This window comes from Pterocles gutturalis, unplaced genomic scaffold, assembly GCF_000699245.1.
Source record: "Pterocles gutturalis isolate BGI_N339 unplaced genomic scaffold, ASM69924v1 scaffold11647, whole genome shotgun sequence".
NCBI classification, from domain to species: domain Eukaryota; kingdom Metazoa; phylum Chordata; class Aves; order Pterocliformes; family Pteroclidae; genus Pterocles; species Pterocles gutturalis.
This window is the reverse complement of record NW_010108037.1, coordinates 28,251-46,879: the sequence shown is the minus strand read 5'-3', so window position 1 is coordinate 46,879 and position 18,629 is coordinate 28,251. Positions and strand designations below refer to the sequence as shown.

At 37.3% G+C, this 18,629-nt stretch overlaps 1 protein-coding gene across 1 annotated transcript in view; it reads right to left on the bottom strand.

Annotated features, from left to right (window-relative positions):
* Positions 1-17,897, bottom strand: part of CDKL5 (cyclin-dependent kinase-like 5) — a gene marked incomplete at both ends in the record, with an annotated part of 45,569 nt that extends 27,672 nt beyond the window's left edge. The window contains 5 exons of the mRNA XM_010072484.1: positions 4,381-4,471; positions 9,944-10,003; positions 11,619-11,739; positions 14,695-14,831; positions 17,852-17,897. Coding sequence (XP_010070786.1) covers positions 4,381-4,471; positions 9,944-10,003; positions 11,619-11,739; positions 14,695-14,831; positions 17,852-17,897 — 455 coding nt within the window. The remainder of the gene's footprint in view (positions 1-4,380; positions 4,472-9,943; positions 10,004-11,618; positions 11,740-14,694; positions 14,832-17,851) is intronic.
* Between the last annotated feature and the right edge of the window lie 732 nt (positions 17,898-18,629).

Below are 18,629 nucleotides of genomic sequence, written 5' to 3'. Positions count from 1 at the left end.
CCTTCAGGGACCTGGTTACCTTTGTGAAAAATTTTACATACGAGATTAATCTTTTTGACTGTCAAGCAGTTACCATTCCAAGTTAAACTGCTGCTAACTTCCCTTTTCTCTAGGGGTTAATGACTGTGCACTACTTCTGCATTACATTTCTTTTTCCATTGAACTTAATAGGGGGATAGGCATACTGGGTCCAGCCACTGGGAAAGCAGAAAAGATAAGAAATCTTTGTTTCAGCATTCATACAGTGAACTTTTAATTAGACACAAAACAGAATGCCCCTGAAAACTATGCCTTAAAAAACACAGGTGAGGAAGCAATGAAAGCATCATAAAAGAAGTAATTCCTGTTTTAGAGCAAAGCCACTAGTGGGGTTTCAGCGAGAAATTCTGATGGGTGGTCTCTTTATGTGCAAGCAGTGTTGTGTGGTGGGGAGGACGGCACCTGCTATTTTAAACTGCAAATGACAAAATAAGCTAGGTCATCAATGAAGAGGTGTAGGGAATTCACCAGAAACAAAACTTAAGTGGTTTGAGTATTACACCAGCGAGGGCTATACCATTTTCTTGAGACTATGTACAAGGGTATTTAATGGAAGAGGCGGCAATATGGGTAGTCTACTCAGGAGAAACTACGGGCTTGAGGATGGTTTGAAAGACATGTAGGACAGAAAATAGGAATGTAGAGAATGGAAGTTTGTAAGAAAATAGAGTAGTAGACTACTGCAGCTTTCAATCTAAACTCGCAAACACTGCAGAAACACACAATCCTTTTGGGCAGTTTCTGATTTTCACTCTAAGGTTCTGTTCCTTGGCAAGCCTGTTTGGCTGCCTACCTCAATTGTGCAACAGCTAATGCATTACATACTTTTGGCCCTTCATTGTTGTCACCATAGACCGAAGTAACTATTTTTCTGTATGCCCGAGTTCTTGCTTCTTGAATTTGTAAAAAAAATTTGTAAACATGGAACTTATTCCAAGAATCTCTTTTGGATGTTTAGGTTTCGAGCAGAATGACTGGAGAATTTTTCTCATGTCAAAGAAAAAGTATATAAAAAGAATAAAGACTGGAACAAAGACTGAACTGAAAACATATTTCACTGAGTGTCTTATTTTTGAAACTTGTAATCCAACAACTCAGCCTCTGTTTCAAGAGATTTTAAAATTACAGCTGACTTGCCTATTTCTGGAATAAGACAGCATCAGGACTTGCACATGTAAAATCCTATCATAAATCTGTTCCCTTTGTGCCTTCCTTATGCGATGATTAAAGATATTTAGAGAGAGAACACACTCAGCCTAAAGAAAAAACTATCTGACTTTTCCCCATTGATTACTCATGATTAGTTACTTCACTTTATCGTGGGCGTACTTGGCCACAGGACCCTGTAACCCTTGTGATGATTTAGTTAGGTGAAGATGAGAAAGGTTTCTAGCCAGACAATAGCGTGAGTGAAACTAAAGGCCCACTGAGATGCTTAGTGCAAGAGTCTACAATAGCTAGGAAAGCTGAAGAAGGACACCAAAATTTCAAGAACCATTTGCCTTTCAGAATCTGCCACAACACACTGCAGTCCTTTCCCAAACAATCATCACAAAATCAAAGCCTGCCCCATTGGAATAGACTGCTGGCAAGGAACCACCAGTGGCAAAGCAGAGCATGCCAAAACTCCTGAAGTACTACTACTACAATGGCTCTGTGAGTTCGTAATTCCCTTACTAATCTCGCATAGTGACTACTTGTGGATTTGCTGAGAGACAAAATGTTTGGTCTTTCTGTGATGCTGCTAGTACAACCCACCCATGAAGTCAGGTCTGAGTACCAAGGAAGGACTAGTTTTTCTCCATGCTGCAAAAGGCAACACAGAAAAGAACAGACTCCAAAGCCAAGGATCTGCTCTTAAAATATTCTATGCCTGTACTGGAAAACTGAGGGTCTGTAAGCAAAACAGTTTGTGAGAATGCAACTAAGAACCCTACCTTTTTATTATGACAGAAAAATAAGCACATCTTTGTTTGCAACCCCTTTAATAGACAGGTTTCTCCACTGAAATGTGAAATGGGGAAAAGTTTGCTGTAGGCTGGGGCCTTGGAGAACAAGCTAAGGTTACAACCGAGGAATGGGCTAAAACTCCTTCGAGGGAGGGGCCCTTACCTTTCCTTGCTCACAAGAATAAAGGAAGCTGAATCAGAGTTTAAGAAGTTTCCACTATCTACTTTGTAGTCAAACAGAAACAAATCAGGAAATGCCCATTTCTTAAGGCAGTGTCAGAGTAAACTGCATCTTTTTTGTTTGAAAAAGCATGCTCAAGACTCCTGTTCTACTGACTGTCAGGATCAGTCTTGTCAGATCACAAGAGGCAAACGACACAAAGGTGATGTGGCTGGATAAATGAAATAATTCCTATAGGACAGAGAGACCACAGAAATCAGAAGTACTATAGTCTATATCTGCACAGGTTAGATTCTCTGGAACATGTTTGAATCTAGTAATTTGGTGTGCCTTAAAATCTACTGGCTTTTAGCAATATTTTGTCATCCAAGGGTACAGCATACTCCACTAACAGTTACTCGAGGCTCTTCAAAGTGAGATTTTGGATGTCCTGTGAATAATAAGGCAGTGATTTCTTTCCTCTCCTAAAATGTAAATCATTGCACTTTACAGCAAAAGAGAATGGTCTCTGAGACACATTGTAAATATTGAAAAAGTAAAACTGCATTTGGTAAAATGTATATATTCAATAATCCTGGGAATATTTTGAATATTAGATGCTTATAAAGATTTGGTAAACGCAGGAGAAGGGGGAATTGGTAAGATGAGTGTCTGGGAAATACAACCAGATTGTCAAGAAACAGAAATTATTTTGTGCCAGAAAAACTTGGCATTAAAAACCATTTACCAGCAAAGCTGAAGTCATATGCATTAAACACACATAACACCCCCCTTTTCTCTACAAGCTAATCAAACAAATTTAGTCAATTACAAACAGATGTGATTCCTGCTAAATTTCCTTTGATAATGAAACAAGTTTCAAAAACTGCAGATCAGATTAATATTATGTCTGTCAAGCTTTTCATGTCTTTCCTCCTAAATCCCCATTACTACTACAGACAAAGAGTAAAATGTTGTGAAAAGGCCACAATTGGTGCTTTCTTTCCAAGTCTTTTTTTATATTTATGCAAACACATACACACGCACTTTGCTGGAAGCTTAAAAATATCTGTTTTCTCCAAAATATGAAAAACTGAGCATTGAGGTTTTTAATGGCAACTTTAACATACTATTCTGCATATAACAAGGCAATTGCCTACCAATTTGATTAAGATCAGCACAGCTCTAAGAATACTGGGATGACTTTATTGACAGAAAAATTACCTAATGCTTTACCTATTCAAGAAATGTCTAGTTCAGTGTTAATCAACATGTCCAACAAAGACTTGTTTCTCAGCAGTATGAAACATTTTGCTTAAAGAATCGTTTGAGTGATAAGTACTTTTTTGATTCATATCTGTGGCTAGCAGTCCTTTATTTCTAGAATATGTATATATAAATACATATATGCTATACATACAGGAATTGTGGTCTAGAGAGTGATCATGTAGTTTAAAATAATGCACTGTTCAACTTGATAGTAATGGGAAGATCACATGTAGTAGATCTCCATTTTTTTTTTGTCTCTTCCTTTGCCCTTTTGGGTCCTGTGAATTTGTTCATATAGTATCTGAAAATCTGTTTAACCTTGTGAGGTAGTAAAACAGTAATTTTACAGATTAATAAAAGAGTAAAACTATCTAAGGCTACTCATGTAACTGCTGCTTTCACAGGCAATACAACACTAACTTCTCAGTGTTTTATTAAAATGATTCATACAGTCTCCCGCAATAAATCCTTCCAGTGTAGTAAAAAGCTAGCACCATCCTTCTGAGCCACTTCAGCTGTGCTGGTAAAGGGCAACTGGGAATGAAAACCAAACCACAACTTTGACCCAAAGGATTAAGAGAACTAGGAGTGTAGTGTGGTGAAAGCTGCAGTGCCACTGCTATGTGATGTCCACAAAGCTGATGGAACATTTCAGGCTACAAAACTACCACAGAAACCTCTTCTGAAAGGAATGGGGAGGCAGGAATCTGAAGTACATCAGTTTTAATTTGGCTTCATATTTTAATCAGCTAAACACTGTTCAACTTAAGACAGGTCAATGTGACAATGATTCATGCCAACTTACTGGAAATGAACAAAAATTAATAGAAATCGGGAAGCCTCTTGAAATCTTCCCTTTAAATCAACCACAGCTCTCCATGGGTAAAACTTACAAAAGGTACTTGAAAAAAATGTAAACAACCAGTTAAGATTTGTCATGGCAGTTCTACAAACAGTACTTACCCAAGCAAGAGTTCTGGTGAGCGGTACCATCTGGTAGCTACATATTCTGTATAGTTAGCGTTGCTTCCTTCGGAGAGATTACGAGCAAAGCCTGTCAAAGAAACAGTGTGAAAGATTATATCCTATTTTAAATACAACATGCATATCACCTCTGATTTAGGTAGTAAGAGGTCACGCCTATTTAAATAGAAGCAAATTGTTTACAACCCGTAGTGCAGAATGATGTCTCCAACAATTGCTTGTCTACTGAAATGCAAGCTTTTATTGACACAACAGTGAACATCAACATGACTGTTTTAAAGAATACTTAACTTGTGTACTCTCCTCAGAAGTCTATGGGGTTTTCCTATTACTTTTAGTGCTTTGCCATAATCGAAACAGACTGATAAAAGGTACCTGCCAGTATGGCATGCAAGCTATTGAACTATAGCCACAAAATTTCATTAAGATGTTGTCTGCAGAAGAAGACTCATAACATTAGAAACATAACACACGCACAGGGAACAGACTGTTCCAGTCACTGATCCTAACTACTACACTCTCACTGGATTCAATTTTTTAAACTGGTCAAGAAACTATGCATTACTCTCATCTACGGACACTCCTCCTCTGACCTGCCAAGGAACAGGGTCTTTTCCCCAAAACTACAAAAGGCAAGAGTCTGCCAAAGATCAGCAAAACTGGTTTATATCTGCATTTGGCTCATTCTGCATGTGTCAGCTTCCCACCTGCTTTAGCATCACATTCATAACAAGGCTCTTAGTTAACTAGGATCAGAAACCAAGTCCAAATTAACTTCCTCCTCCACATCACTTTAAGCATAAAAAAAAAAGTATACTTATTTGCAGTTGTACCAAAACTTAACTTCTGTCCTAAGGCATAACAATTAAGACCACCGACCCTGAAAAGAGTGCGTATTCTGAAAAACCCAAATGTAGGAATAATTTATATTTTTGTTTTAATTCTCCTCCATTTACAAAAAGTCAGCCAAGCATCACAGTAATGATATTACTGGATTCTTCATGTACAAGTACTCTAGGGCAGATGCTGACACTGTTTGCAGAAAAGTATCAACTATCTTACTGTTTTAAACAAATAATTAATAATAAGGTGAGACTGAGGACAGACAGATCTCAGCAGCAAGACTCCAGATGTGTAGCCTCCTTACTAGAGCTCAGAGACAAATATTTGGGACTGAGATGCAGAAGCAACATTTTCAAAATGCTTTCTTACTGGGATGTGGCATTAAAACTTGGTCCAAAATTCACTTCAGTGAAATCACTATGAGCCTTTCCATTATTGCCTGAATCATGAAGAAAGAATAAAAATTCTGAAGTGTTGCAGAGGTATAAGGCATAATTTCATTTTCAGAATCAATAAGTGATACTTAAATACAATAGTCATTTTTCTTCATATCTGAGTTCTTCTGCAGAAGCTGCCAAAATTGCTTTTCCCACACGACTATGCGTGTAAGGTCAAAATTTTCAAAAATGTATCTTTTTAGTATTCTGAAAGGGTATCTCATTTGGCAGCTTAAGTGTGAAGCAGCCCAGTCCCACTCACCTTGTGGAACACTAATTTACTCCAAGTTGAAGTAAAGGTTTGGATGCAGATTATTATTATTAGACTAGTGATTTGAGAAAGCAATTTGCCACGGACAGTGCTGCAGCTGTTACTTTTTGCAAGATACCTCTACCTTCCAGAGTTAGTAAACTAAAAGGCCTGTATGATGATGAACAGATATTTCAGAGTTGTCCCAAAATAATAGCAACTCTGACTTGTTTCCCTAAAGTCTAATGAACATTACTGATGCTGCTGGAGAAAAGCTGGAAAGGAATTTTTTCTTACATGTAACACTGGGTTTGGGTAGATTTCTAAACATTACTATATTTAGAGGAGCTACACTGAAGAAATGGGACAGCCAAAATGAACAGCAGGAAGTCCCAAACTGCAGGCATGGGAAGGGAGGAGAAAGTGTCACATGATACAAATAAACACGTGCTAATATCGCACACTAGCCTGGCAGCCCACCAGCCTAGGTGCACCAGAAGAATCAACAAGTCAAGAATGCATCCTCCTACCTCCAGGCCAGTCTACTGGAACTTGGTCATAGTCAGCAGCTACTACGTCAAGAGATCAGCAGCAGCTAATGTAGTCTGAGAAAAGGATCAGCCCCCTACTTTACAGACTAGATGCAGAACAGGTTTGATGTGGCAAGACAGAAAGGGAATTATCATCACAGGCTTCAGCATCATCTATATATTGTTGGGTGATTTAAGAAACTGTTGTATAGATTCACTACTGCTCTGACTCTGTGACATGCTGAAAGATGATGGACTGAATTAATAACTCAAGGAAGCATAATACCTTTCTAAGGGCACAATAACTCATTTGTTTGTTGGGGTGGAGTTAGCTTGTTGTTTCTTCCTCCAAATTGTGCTGAGGTATTTGGAAGAGTTTTTGATACAAAAATAAGAGAAGGTAACTAGGGAGATGATTAGATCAAACTCTAAACAGTGAGAAGGAAGAGATTAGAAGATGAAGACAGAAGGCAATTTGGGTGAGAGCAGCTATGAAAGCAAAAGAATTTGCAAATGCATTCACAATACAAGGAGGGAGAACAAGCAAAGTAAGAGATTTCAAGAAGGAACTTTAAACAACTCAGAACAGAGTAGGAGAGATGTCAGGGAAATAGGTGTGAGAAAAAAAAGATTGTCTGTTTCTTACAGAGAAATAAGGCAAATTTAAGTTAGACACAAAGTAAAGCATTCTAACATTAATGACATGTAAGTACTTAAATAGATGCCTAGGAACACAGGGGAACCACCATTACTGAGAGTTTTAAGAATAAGCTAAGCAAACATCTGTCAAGATATGCTTAATCCTTTCTTTGAGTAGATAGAGGAACTAGAGAATTTCTAGAGGTCTTTTCCAGTCCTGTGTTTCACGATTTCTATGCTTATGCATCATACAGAGATTAAAAGATTGCTAAAATAAGTAATTTTTAAGCCCTGGCGTTGAAACAGCAAAAACACTAGTCAGAAAGCCTAACTATTTCCAACAGTCAGATGCATCTGCTGTAATCGGCATTTTGTACTGGTCTCTTTTTCCACTTCTATTGGCAGAAATGACACCCACACAACATGTGTCCAGGCAAGCACCTCATTCAATTTCATTTTTATCTAGCACGATATGTCCGGAACACACGGCACAGGGATTATGAAGATCTATCTTGTTAAAAACTTATGAACTTTTCTATTCAAACTGTTTTGTCCACTGGGCTATTCAGAAACACTTAATTACTTCAATATCTGCATTGGGATGGACGCATAGACCTTTTCTTTGCATTTGTTATCACGTGAGGAATGTGGCACTGTATGTGACAAGTACCTGTGTTCCAAAACATCAATTAAGTTAGGCGGACAGACAGCATCTGTTACATCATGTTAAAAGGCAAATTCTTATATCCTAATCTGTACATTTTCAGGAAACACTTGTAGCTAATACCATTCTGACAGGCATTTTACAGAAATAGCTTAAGATACTAACAATAATGTCAATTAGAAATAAGGCTAAAAAATTAAAATTGATCCCAAATGATATGAGTTGCTTGGATTTTTAAATTCAACTAAATCTGAAACATTGATCAAAATTCAAACTAACCCACATGAACACTAGGAACAACAGCAGTTCCCATAACTTATTTCACCTTTTTTGAGGTTGTGCTGAGCACTGCAAGCACATTGTGATTGTATGTCTATTCCAACAGCAGAAAGAAAATGTGATGGAGCAAGCCAACAGACCAGAACATCACTGCTGACAGAATTCACATCATCTGTAACTAGTGAAAAACCTGTCATCCAAAATGCGATTGTACCATTTGCCTGGCTTTTTATTTTCCTGTAATACTGCTGCACAGAGGATGTTGGCATGAGTTCATACACAAAAAGATTTGTTAGCTGATGGTATATGCCAAGTCTAACGGTGAATGTTACTTTTGGGGGGGCATCCCTCCCCCCAGAAAAGGAGGGAGGGAGGGCAAGGGAAGGCTCATGCCAAGGAAGGAGGTACAGGTGAACAGTTCCCATCAGGACCTGCTCACGCCCCTATTGGCTGTTCCTACTTGTGACGCCTTTAGCCCCGACTGGAGCACAGTAAGGGGCAGGCACTGCCTCCTGATTGGTTGTTAAGCTCTGTGCAGGGCAGTGATTGGGTCCCCTGACCACGCACAGCTGGCACAGGGGCTGAAGGGGTGGAAAGGGAGCAAGGCCTATGCCACAGCGGCTCTCACCTCCCTGGAAAGCCGTGGCCCTGCCAACCCCAGGGGGGTTTGCTTTGCAGGGGCAGGGCCCTGAGAATAAGTGTGAGGTAAGGGAAGAATCCTGCCCTGCTGGCTGTGGGCAACGCTACTAGGGCCACAGAGGTGCAGACAGGAGGCCCGTGGGTACCAAAATGTCCAAGGCATGCAAGGCACCACTCAGCAGTCCCCTGATGTTCTGTCAGAGCTGTGCAGTTTCTTACACTGCAGAATAAATTGCCCTCAATTCAAAGAACTCATATGGACCAAATCTTCTAAGGCTTTTCCTGGAACGGTTATCGTTTCTGAATGCTTAAGCAAAAACACCTTTAGGATTAAAAGAAATAAACAGGACTACAAATGACAAATGCAGTTTTTGTGTTCCTAAAAAACTATTTCAGCCTATTTTTTTAACAGTTCTTTTCATTCAATATTGCAGAGGTTTGAAATGACAGCTTTCAAACTGCTCTCACTGGAAAGTGCCCTTGGGTAGCACTATGGAATTGTTTTTTACCAAGCCAAACTGTAAGCTTTTTAGAGGGAACAATATTTTATCCCGTGTTTATGTAGTATTTAGAATAAAAACACAGGTCGTTGGAACAGTGTTTCGCCCTGTTGTCTTCTGGGATTTATTCACATGGGCAAAGATCGCCTTGTGCTTGGCTGCTGATTGTTCAAGCCTTACAGCTGACATTAAGCATCTTGATTAAATCAGGAAAGTTAACATAACACATTCAATCCTGACTCTATCCTCCAGCCATTCAGTCATTAATCATAGGTGGACACAAGATTCCTTGATGAACACAACAATAAAAGTTGACCTATAACAGTCCATGTAAGCAGTTTGAAAAGTATATTAAAAGTATAAGTTTATTTTGTCTTTATTAAACAAGGAAGAACAATCTCTTGTTTAATACACAACCCAGATAAACCTACAGTTTTGCTACTCTACTAATCAGTGTATTTTTTTGCACTGTTCTCAGCTGAGTGCCAATAACTCCTAGTAAAAAACCTTGTAAAATACAGGAAGAGATAAATGCAGCATTTCTATTGACATGTTAATACAGGCATTTCACAGGTATGCAAATTAAGCCCAGAGATTTTTCAAATTAAATTACTAGCCACTAACCTGAAGAAGTAATCAATTCTGACCACTAAAAGGGTTTTAAATAGTACATACTGTAGAACTCTTACAAGAATAAGGCAAAACTCCACTGCAAGAGATTTTCTTTAAAGAAGAAGCAGGTATCTATCTATTGAACTTACCAAAGTCACACAACTTCAGAACATCATTGTGGCTTATTAAGAGATTCTCTGGCTTGATATCTGGAGTATCAGAGTAAGAGAGGAAAAAAAAATGCTGTTAACATCTCTTTTTAATTTCAAACTTTGTCAACAAATATTATTTCATTATAAAATAGAGATATTCATGCAATCATAAACAAAGCATTACAAGAGCAACTGCTGAAACAGCTTCCAGCAATTCAGTTTATGAACATGCAGAATTTATTTTCTGCCTTTCAAAGTCTTTTAGTGTTTCCCAACAAAATATGGGAAGATAAAAGGTGATTACAGATATTCTTGGGAAGCAAACCAATATGCAGAATATTGCGTACTGCAAAATAATACAAAGAACTAACATTTAATTACCCAGTTAACCAATAAAACGTTAAATATGTTGTGGTCAACATTTTCAGTTATGATCATCTTGATCACCTCTTCCAATTTGTTTAGAAAAAATGTGTTGTCTAGTTTTAAGCCTGTTTTTTTATTCCTATGTGGGTATTGTGGTATCCATGTATGGTATCTTTTTCAAACTATATTTTACAAAATATTTTCAGACTCTTGCTTATGTTTGACCAGTCTCAAATATAAACAGCATATTGTATGACAATTTTATTAAAAACATAAATTAGAAATGTTAATCTTGCAAAGCCACAAGGCAAAATACAATTTTATTAAATCAGGATAAAATATATAAAACTAGATAAATCCACACTTCAAGATATGTACTTGATGTTTAGGGGAGAAAGTAAACATACAGAGCTGAATGCATGGGAGCAACTGCCTTAAGAAGTAAAACAGAGGGGTTATTTTTCTCCTAATATTCTATTATCAGATTCAAAAGTGAAATGACTGAGAGCTATGAAATGTTTAAAAAAATTCCTGTTCCTCTGGCAACGTTTGTACTGCAATTTCATTTTGCTGCACATATGATACAATCTTTATTCATACCCCAAAGACAGTGGACAGTAAGCTTTATCTGTAGATGAACTTACTTTTAAAACAATCTGAAGTCATGCAGTAGACTTAGGACCTAGCCAAATTAAGTTTTTTTTGTTTTGTTTTGTTTTTTTTCCTGTTGATATAGAATCATAGAGTCGCTTAGGTTGGAAAAGACCCTTATCATCGAGTCCAACTGTGAACCTAATACTGCCAAGTCCACCACTAAACCATGTCCCTAAGTGCCACATCTACATGTCTTTTAAATACCTCCAGGGATGGTGAGTCAACCACTCCCCTGGGCTTCACCTTCAAATGCTTGACAACCCTTTCAGTGAAGACATTTTTTTCTCTTATCCAATCTAAACCTCCCCTGGTGCAACTTGAGGCCATTTCCTCTGCTCTTATCACTCATTACTTGGGAGAAAAGACCGACACCCACCATGCTACAGCCTCTTTTCAGGTAATTGTAGAGAGCAGTAAGGTCTCCCCTCAGCCTCCTTTTCTCCAGGCTAAACAATCCCAGATCCCTCAGCTGCTCCTCAGAAGACTTGTTCTCTAGACTCTTCACCAGCTCTGTTGCCCTTCTTTGGATGCATTATAAAGCAATTGCTTATATTTATGTTAAATGCAAATTACTTCAAGCTGTAACATATTTCCCTTTAGAAAGCAAATTCCCACCTGGGGCTTATTTCCATGTGGAGAACTACACACTTACCTCTGTGAACAATATCATTCTTATGGCACCAATGAATTGCTTTAATTAGCTGGTAGATATAGCTTTTCACTTTTTCTGGTGGAACTCCATTTGGCATTTCTTCTAGCAATTCAAGCATATTCTAAATGTTTAAGAGACACATTATTTAAAAGAGTTATATCATAGTTGCTACAAGGTAACACACTTTCAGCATTCTTTAGCAACACACTTAGGCCAGTGAGCCCGGCTATGCAAAATCAGTAGTTTAACATTCAAGGTGTGTATTTTAATCATAAGCATACTGCTAGCTGTTTTCATTGTAGAGAAAGCACTTGTCAGGACAATAAACCTTACAGGTGAACCACAAATATACCACAAGTCCTTAAAAGACTATCATCAAACAACTTATCCTAAAACTTCTAAAAAGTCATTTAGTTGCAAAAAGTTGCTTAAACAGAAACACCAGATGAGTGTGGCTCTATGAAAAACTTATTAGAGCGCAACATTTTCTAAATATCCAGCTGTGCTGTAACATTCTGTTTTCTTCATTATTAAGCTAGTTCTGTTGCTTTGATGAGCAGAGCCATGATGAATCACAAACCATGTCTGTATGTGAATGGGTATAGATAAAGCAACATGAGCCTGTTAGTGCAAATGAAGTAACATAAAAATGCCTCATAAGGGCATAAATAGTAACCTAGGGAGTATCCTATGTCTATATATTGACCGTATACATATTTGCACTACAGTAACTATGGCAATATTAACTGTTCTATGGATATACCTAGGGAAAAAATAAACTGATTATTTATATCAGTAAATTCCTTCTTTGAAAAAGATATTTTTTTTTTTTTAGATTTCCATTATGTTAGCAAATGTCTCCAATTTTGGACAATTAGAAGCACAATGGAGTTTGTACCGAATCAATAATGGGCAGCATCAGCCCACTTGAAAACAGAAAAGTCTTATTTACTCAATACTGAAATAGAAATATATTGCCTTACACATAATTTGAGCATTTGTACTGATTTTACATTTAAATTTACATTTAAATGTTTACATTTACATTTAAAATAAATTTACCTTGTCTTTGAAAAACATTTTATTTATCTGTATAATAAATTTTTTGAGGTTTCTCTTGTAAGATATTTTAATGAACACAAATATAAGACAAACCAAGTAGAACCTTTGGAAGTATTTGAAACCATTTCTAAGTTTTGCGATCTGTGAATGAATACTGGAACTCATATGCTTGAATTTAAATTGAAATACACTTCAGATCTGAGAAAAGGAAGTTTCTATTAAGGAACCATATTGATTTTAGTTAGACTTGTCCACACAGAACCCTGTGTGTCTATAAGTCAAGAAGTTAGTGTTACAAATATGAACTAGAATAGTAGCATCAACACAGCGAGACATAATTCTATATGAAGATATTAAGGAAGGGGGATGATCAGTAAAGGAGATTAGACTAAGTGTGAATTTAAGTAATCTGGATTTGAGTACTGCAAAGCTGAGACTCCCTGAAGGCCACAAGGTGCTCATCACCAGTTAAAACAAAAATTAGCCTAACATGCCACTTGTATTTAATTCCTTCTACCCCTCCCTCATTCAAAAATAAAGAAAACCCCCTGGTCTTCAAATAAACTATTTTGGAAACTATCTGGCATATCTGAAAACAAGAAACATACATGTACTGTGAAGTTTAACTGAAAATAAAGGTGACCATTAATATAGAAATGACATTAGGCACACACTATACATTATGTTTATCTTAATCATTATATTCCTTTATTCTGATGCAAATAATGTTATATATTGCAGCCTGGTGTTTTTACCAATATTAATGACTTTTGAAGTCTACTACTACTCAGGTCAATGAAATGTCCTTTGCTTATGCTGCTCTTTCAACCCACTACTATGGCGAGCTTAGCCAAGTCAACTATAATACAAAATTAAATGTATGTTTTAAGTTGGTGCGTGATCAAAGACATTCCACGTGTCTGGAACAACTACAAAGGACATGGGTGGAACAAGTCAAGCTTTGGACATCAGATCTAAGTAAGATCCACCACACTGGAAGTTACTGATCTGTTGGTGAAAACCAAAACTGATTTCTGCCAAACTGTGGGCTAATATAGGTCACCTCACATTATGCAATAAAGTTATATGACATAATAAATTGTAAACTGAGGTAAAGGAGATGCAGTATTTAGGGTGAGGAATCTTTACATGAGAGAGAATTGAAGAGGACTAGAACTCAGACTGCAATATAACACTGAAAGGATTTTAAATGAAAATTTCAATCAAGGGAACAATATCTCATGAAAGCTACAGAGATACACACAGTAAAAATAAATGCAAGCTTAAATACATGTATCTGAATACCATCTAATTATTTCCACGAAGAAATGATAAATGTTTAGAATTCAGAGGGAAGACCTTCATCACGAAGGTTGCAAAAATAACGAAAAGACCAATCTGTTCTACGTTGTTTCTCCCTGGAAACAGACCAAGATCCCTGGCAGTAGTAGGTCAATCTAAGAAAATTTTGGAATCATTTCAAATGAGGTCAGGATTGGAAATCATGACCGTGATCTTTGCCAAATCCTTCCAAGCAACTATTGTTACAGAAATATACAAACAAATCCCATTTTTAAAAGGAAAGGATGGAGAAAGTTGAAACAGATTCCAAGGTCAAAATTCTATGATCCTGTTTTGAAAACCTATGTCAGGATCCATTACACAACATAACACAGAACAGTTAACCAGCTTTACAATTAAACTGGACTATAGAGTTCGGACTGATTTTTTCTTCAAACGATATGTATTCCAGTCTACATAATTTGAACATGTTTGTGTTCATATATGGAAGAACTTTTTTTAAATACCAACACACGATGTAAAAACAATAGTAAAGGTATCAGTGTTGCTTTCTCACAATAAATGTCTAATTGCAACCATTCAGATTCTATTAAAGTTTCTGCTATTCCTCTTTATAAATTAGAACAGCTTAATTTTCAAAAGTAAAAGTAATTTTAAAACTTTCCCAGTAAAAGCTGATGATTTAACAGTGGCAAAGATAGTACAAACTCACTTTTTCCACATATTCAAAAACTAGGTATAGTTTTCCTCTTCTTCTGAAGGCTTCCTTCAGCTCCACTATGTTCTCCTGTTTTAAGGTGCGAAGCATTTTAAGCTCTCGTAAAGTGGTTTCTTTGACTTCTTCATTTTCTAGAGTGCAAAGTAAAAGTGACAGAGTAAAAATTACTAAAAAACAAAACCAAAAATCACAAGGAAGAAGTGTTATAAAACTTTATTTTGAACCCCTGATAAAATTCTCTCTTTCTAGATATGAGAAAGGAAAAGGCTTATCTTCCAGTGTGGACTCACTCTGCTGCCTGGATACTTCTGTACTGTAAGAGAGGTAACTGGGGACTGCTATCATCATGCAACCCTCACAGACTTGCCATCACTACCATCTAGGTTTTCAGTGACAGAAAAAGTAATAAGAAACATCACTTGCATTTCTATCTCTTTCATAGGCTTCAAAAAATATGCATGTGTGTGTACAGACAAATCCTCCACCCCCAAAATACATGTCACATGCATGAAGCAATGGCAAGGATAATGTCCTCAGCAGAAACACTGGAATGCAAAGCTCACTTTGAAAAATGTCAAAAGAAATCTATTTGATTCTAAAATAATTTTATTCTCCAAAAGCCATAACAAATTTTAAGACTGAAGCACAGATCTGTAAGTCCAGGAAGTTTCCCCACAAGGCTTTCAATGGAAATTCAGTAATGCAGACCAGCATCGCAGCCACAGAGGGCACTAGAGCAAGTATTGATGCAAGGAAGAGAAGCCTTCAATCTGATTCTGAGGGCTCAAGAAATTTACCTGTTGTTTTGACAATTTAGTTGCCTGAAAGTTGTTCAAGAAAGGAGGAGTGTTTTATTAAAGCTTTTTACACAGCCTGTCATCAAGGCATCCTGAACTGACTGGGTTCTAGAGGATACTACCAATTAAATGTCAAATAAACAAATTTAATTATTTATTTATCTTTCATTTAGTAAAATGAAATCCATTAATTCAGTAAATTTGCCCATGAACATGTAGAAGCAGGGTTCTTAATCTCTCAGAACTGTTATCCACAACAGAAGGATATTAAATGGGATATGACTGCGTAAATTCAAAGCTAAATCACATTTGCAAATCATGTACCACAAAGACAGTCAGCGACAGAGGAAGAAGAAACAAAGAAGAGAAATTGTTTTTCCAAGCAATCAAAGGCAAAAACAGGTTTGCAGGGGAGAGAGAATAACACAGGTCGTGCCAATGCATGTAATCATCATCAGAAGAGAGAAAAAAAAAATTGAAGTGTAGCAGGAGGGAAAAGGAAAACAAAATACTATCATCACAAATGTTTTGATTAAAAATGTATAATTTAGAGCAATCTAAATCCTTTCATTGTAAAGCTGAGTGCTCGGTGTTGGTTTGCATCAGTCTGATTACATAATTTAATCTATAGCTAGATACTCCCTTTCCAGCACATTTAGCATGCATATGCCAAACAACAGCAAAAATTCAGTGAAACAAAAATGGCACTAGAAACAGTTACAGTATATTCAGATTTCTAATGAACTACCATATTAACAAGACAGATGCGAAATGGGCTGAATCAAATCCATCAAAAGAACTTCTGTCTTATTTCCAGAAACTGGCTACAACTCCGAAAAGCAGTCATCAGCCATGTAAACTGATATTATGTAATACTGTTGGAAAGCCAGGCTTAATAGCAACGTTATATTTTTTGTTTTCGTTTTTTAGTAGACAGCCTAATATAATAATCCTATTGAGGGCTTAATACTGGGATTTATTGCTTAAGATCTGTACTGAAAAGCCCTATTTAGTTTCAAAAAGCAATTCTGAAGTACTCTAATGACCTGATCAAGACTGTAACCACAATTAAATGATCTCCTACATTCTTTAGCAGGGATTTAAAAAAGATTTCTGAAGAGCAGAGCTAAAAGATTCATCAAATATACCCTTGAAGTGTCTGGCAAAATCAGCTGCTAAGCAAGCATTTGCACTGCATAAAACGACAGACACAAATCAGACTTTGCTGTGTTTAACTGACTCTGAAAATTACAGTCCTTGTAACCAGCCATACCTCCATGGCCACCAGCAATCATAGAACAATAACAAAAAAGAACAGTTTGCTAAAATAAACTGTCTGCTGTTTCTTTAAACCACACAGTTAGCTTTCAGCTAAAGCCTTGGTATATGGCAAATCATAGCTTCATTGCCTCAGGCCGGGATGACTCCTCTTATCACTTCACCCATGGTTTCTCCTTCTGTTTGTGCTAGCCCACTAGGGATCAGGGCTAGCTTCATATGTATGCAAGACAGAGGGTTGCTCTTGTGGTTGATTGCCAGTTTTGCCTATGACAGGATACTTGGATTCACTGTCCTCCAACAAGCACAGGTCAGAGAGCCAGTCTTGCGTTGTACAGATCTTTGGTTTTATTGCTGCTGGGTGAGGAATAGTTGTGTGCAGCACTGGCAATTGTTTCCATGTGTCCTGCCTTCTGCCACTCACTATGACAGCAACAGTAAACATTGCAGGAGTCAGCTTTTTCCCCCACTCAGCAAACTCGGCAACACTGAAGAGTACACAGAGGCTGCTGTGACGGGGCAAAGAGCAAGTTTCCTGTGGAGAATGAAGCCTGCTGAAATAAGGGCAGAGCTGCTGCCTCGCCACCCAGCTCCCGCAAATCATCTCATGGATCCCCAAGAGCTCTCCGATTCCTCTACATGACACTGAACTTCTCAGTGACCTCTCTCAGTTTCCTCCATTTACCTCTTCAAGTCCTCCGAACATTAATGATTCCCTCCCACAGACAAAGGGCGAAAAAGTCCAAAGACTCTACAAGCCACTACTACAAGAGGAGGTTTTGCCATTTTCTAATCACATCCAGTCTCCAAGTGATAGATCTTACTACCATGTGTGGCACCACAATCAGAGCCATATTAAGACAGATGCACCAAGAAAGAAAGGTAGTTATCTAGCTGGAGTGTATAATGCAGTCCCTAGGCAGGTATGAAGGATCAAGTGCCTTGAATATTCACAGAGCTAATAAATCATTATCATTTTTAAATCACGTCTTGATATATGAGACTTCTTATTTTAACTGGAGAGATATTAACAATGTAGTTATTGACATGAAAGATTATGCAGCAGAAAAGGTTACCTTCACTGTCTTTGAATTTCTTGATAGCCACAATTTCATGTGTCTCCTGTAAAACAAAAGCAAAGAAATGGAAATGAGCAAGATCTATTGTGATTTTTCCATTTTTTTTTTCCCCCTGAGCACCAGACTAAGAAAAAAATTAAGCATCCAGAGAAATTTCACAATGCAAAAGCAAGCTAACTGAAAATCTGGTAAATACCTCAGCGATCAGGCCAAATGCAATACAAAAACATGTGTAGCAAATACATTGCAATTAGGAACCCCAGTATTAAAAAAAAAGTTACATGCAACAAATTCATATTTAAATACATTGTTAAATTTTCAGAAGAGTTGTTCCTGGGACTCTTTTTGCTTACTTATTCTGAAAGTCAAACGATCTTTTATCTGATCAAAGTATGAGTGCCGGTGCTTATCTTTGTGAGCTAAGAAGAAAATACTGTAGTAGCATGTGGCTAAAGCCTACAATGAGACCTGTAATTTTGGTTGCCAAAAGCTTTTGGGTTTCAAAGTTCAAATATCCACAAAGAACTTGATTTTAGGAAAGCAAATTCTCTGTGCCTCCTTAAAACAAAAAGTTGTAATCTTAAAGGAGGCCTATCCAACACTAGAATCACTAACTATATTTCAAGGTGTTAATCTATGCTTACTACATGGTCATAGGTGATAACATTGTAACACATACCTGCCTTTGCATTCCTCTAGTATTCTCTATTCTTACCAAACCTGCTCATCGTAGGTCATATTTTTCTCATAAATGAAGACATTTCTTTTGCCACGT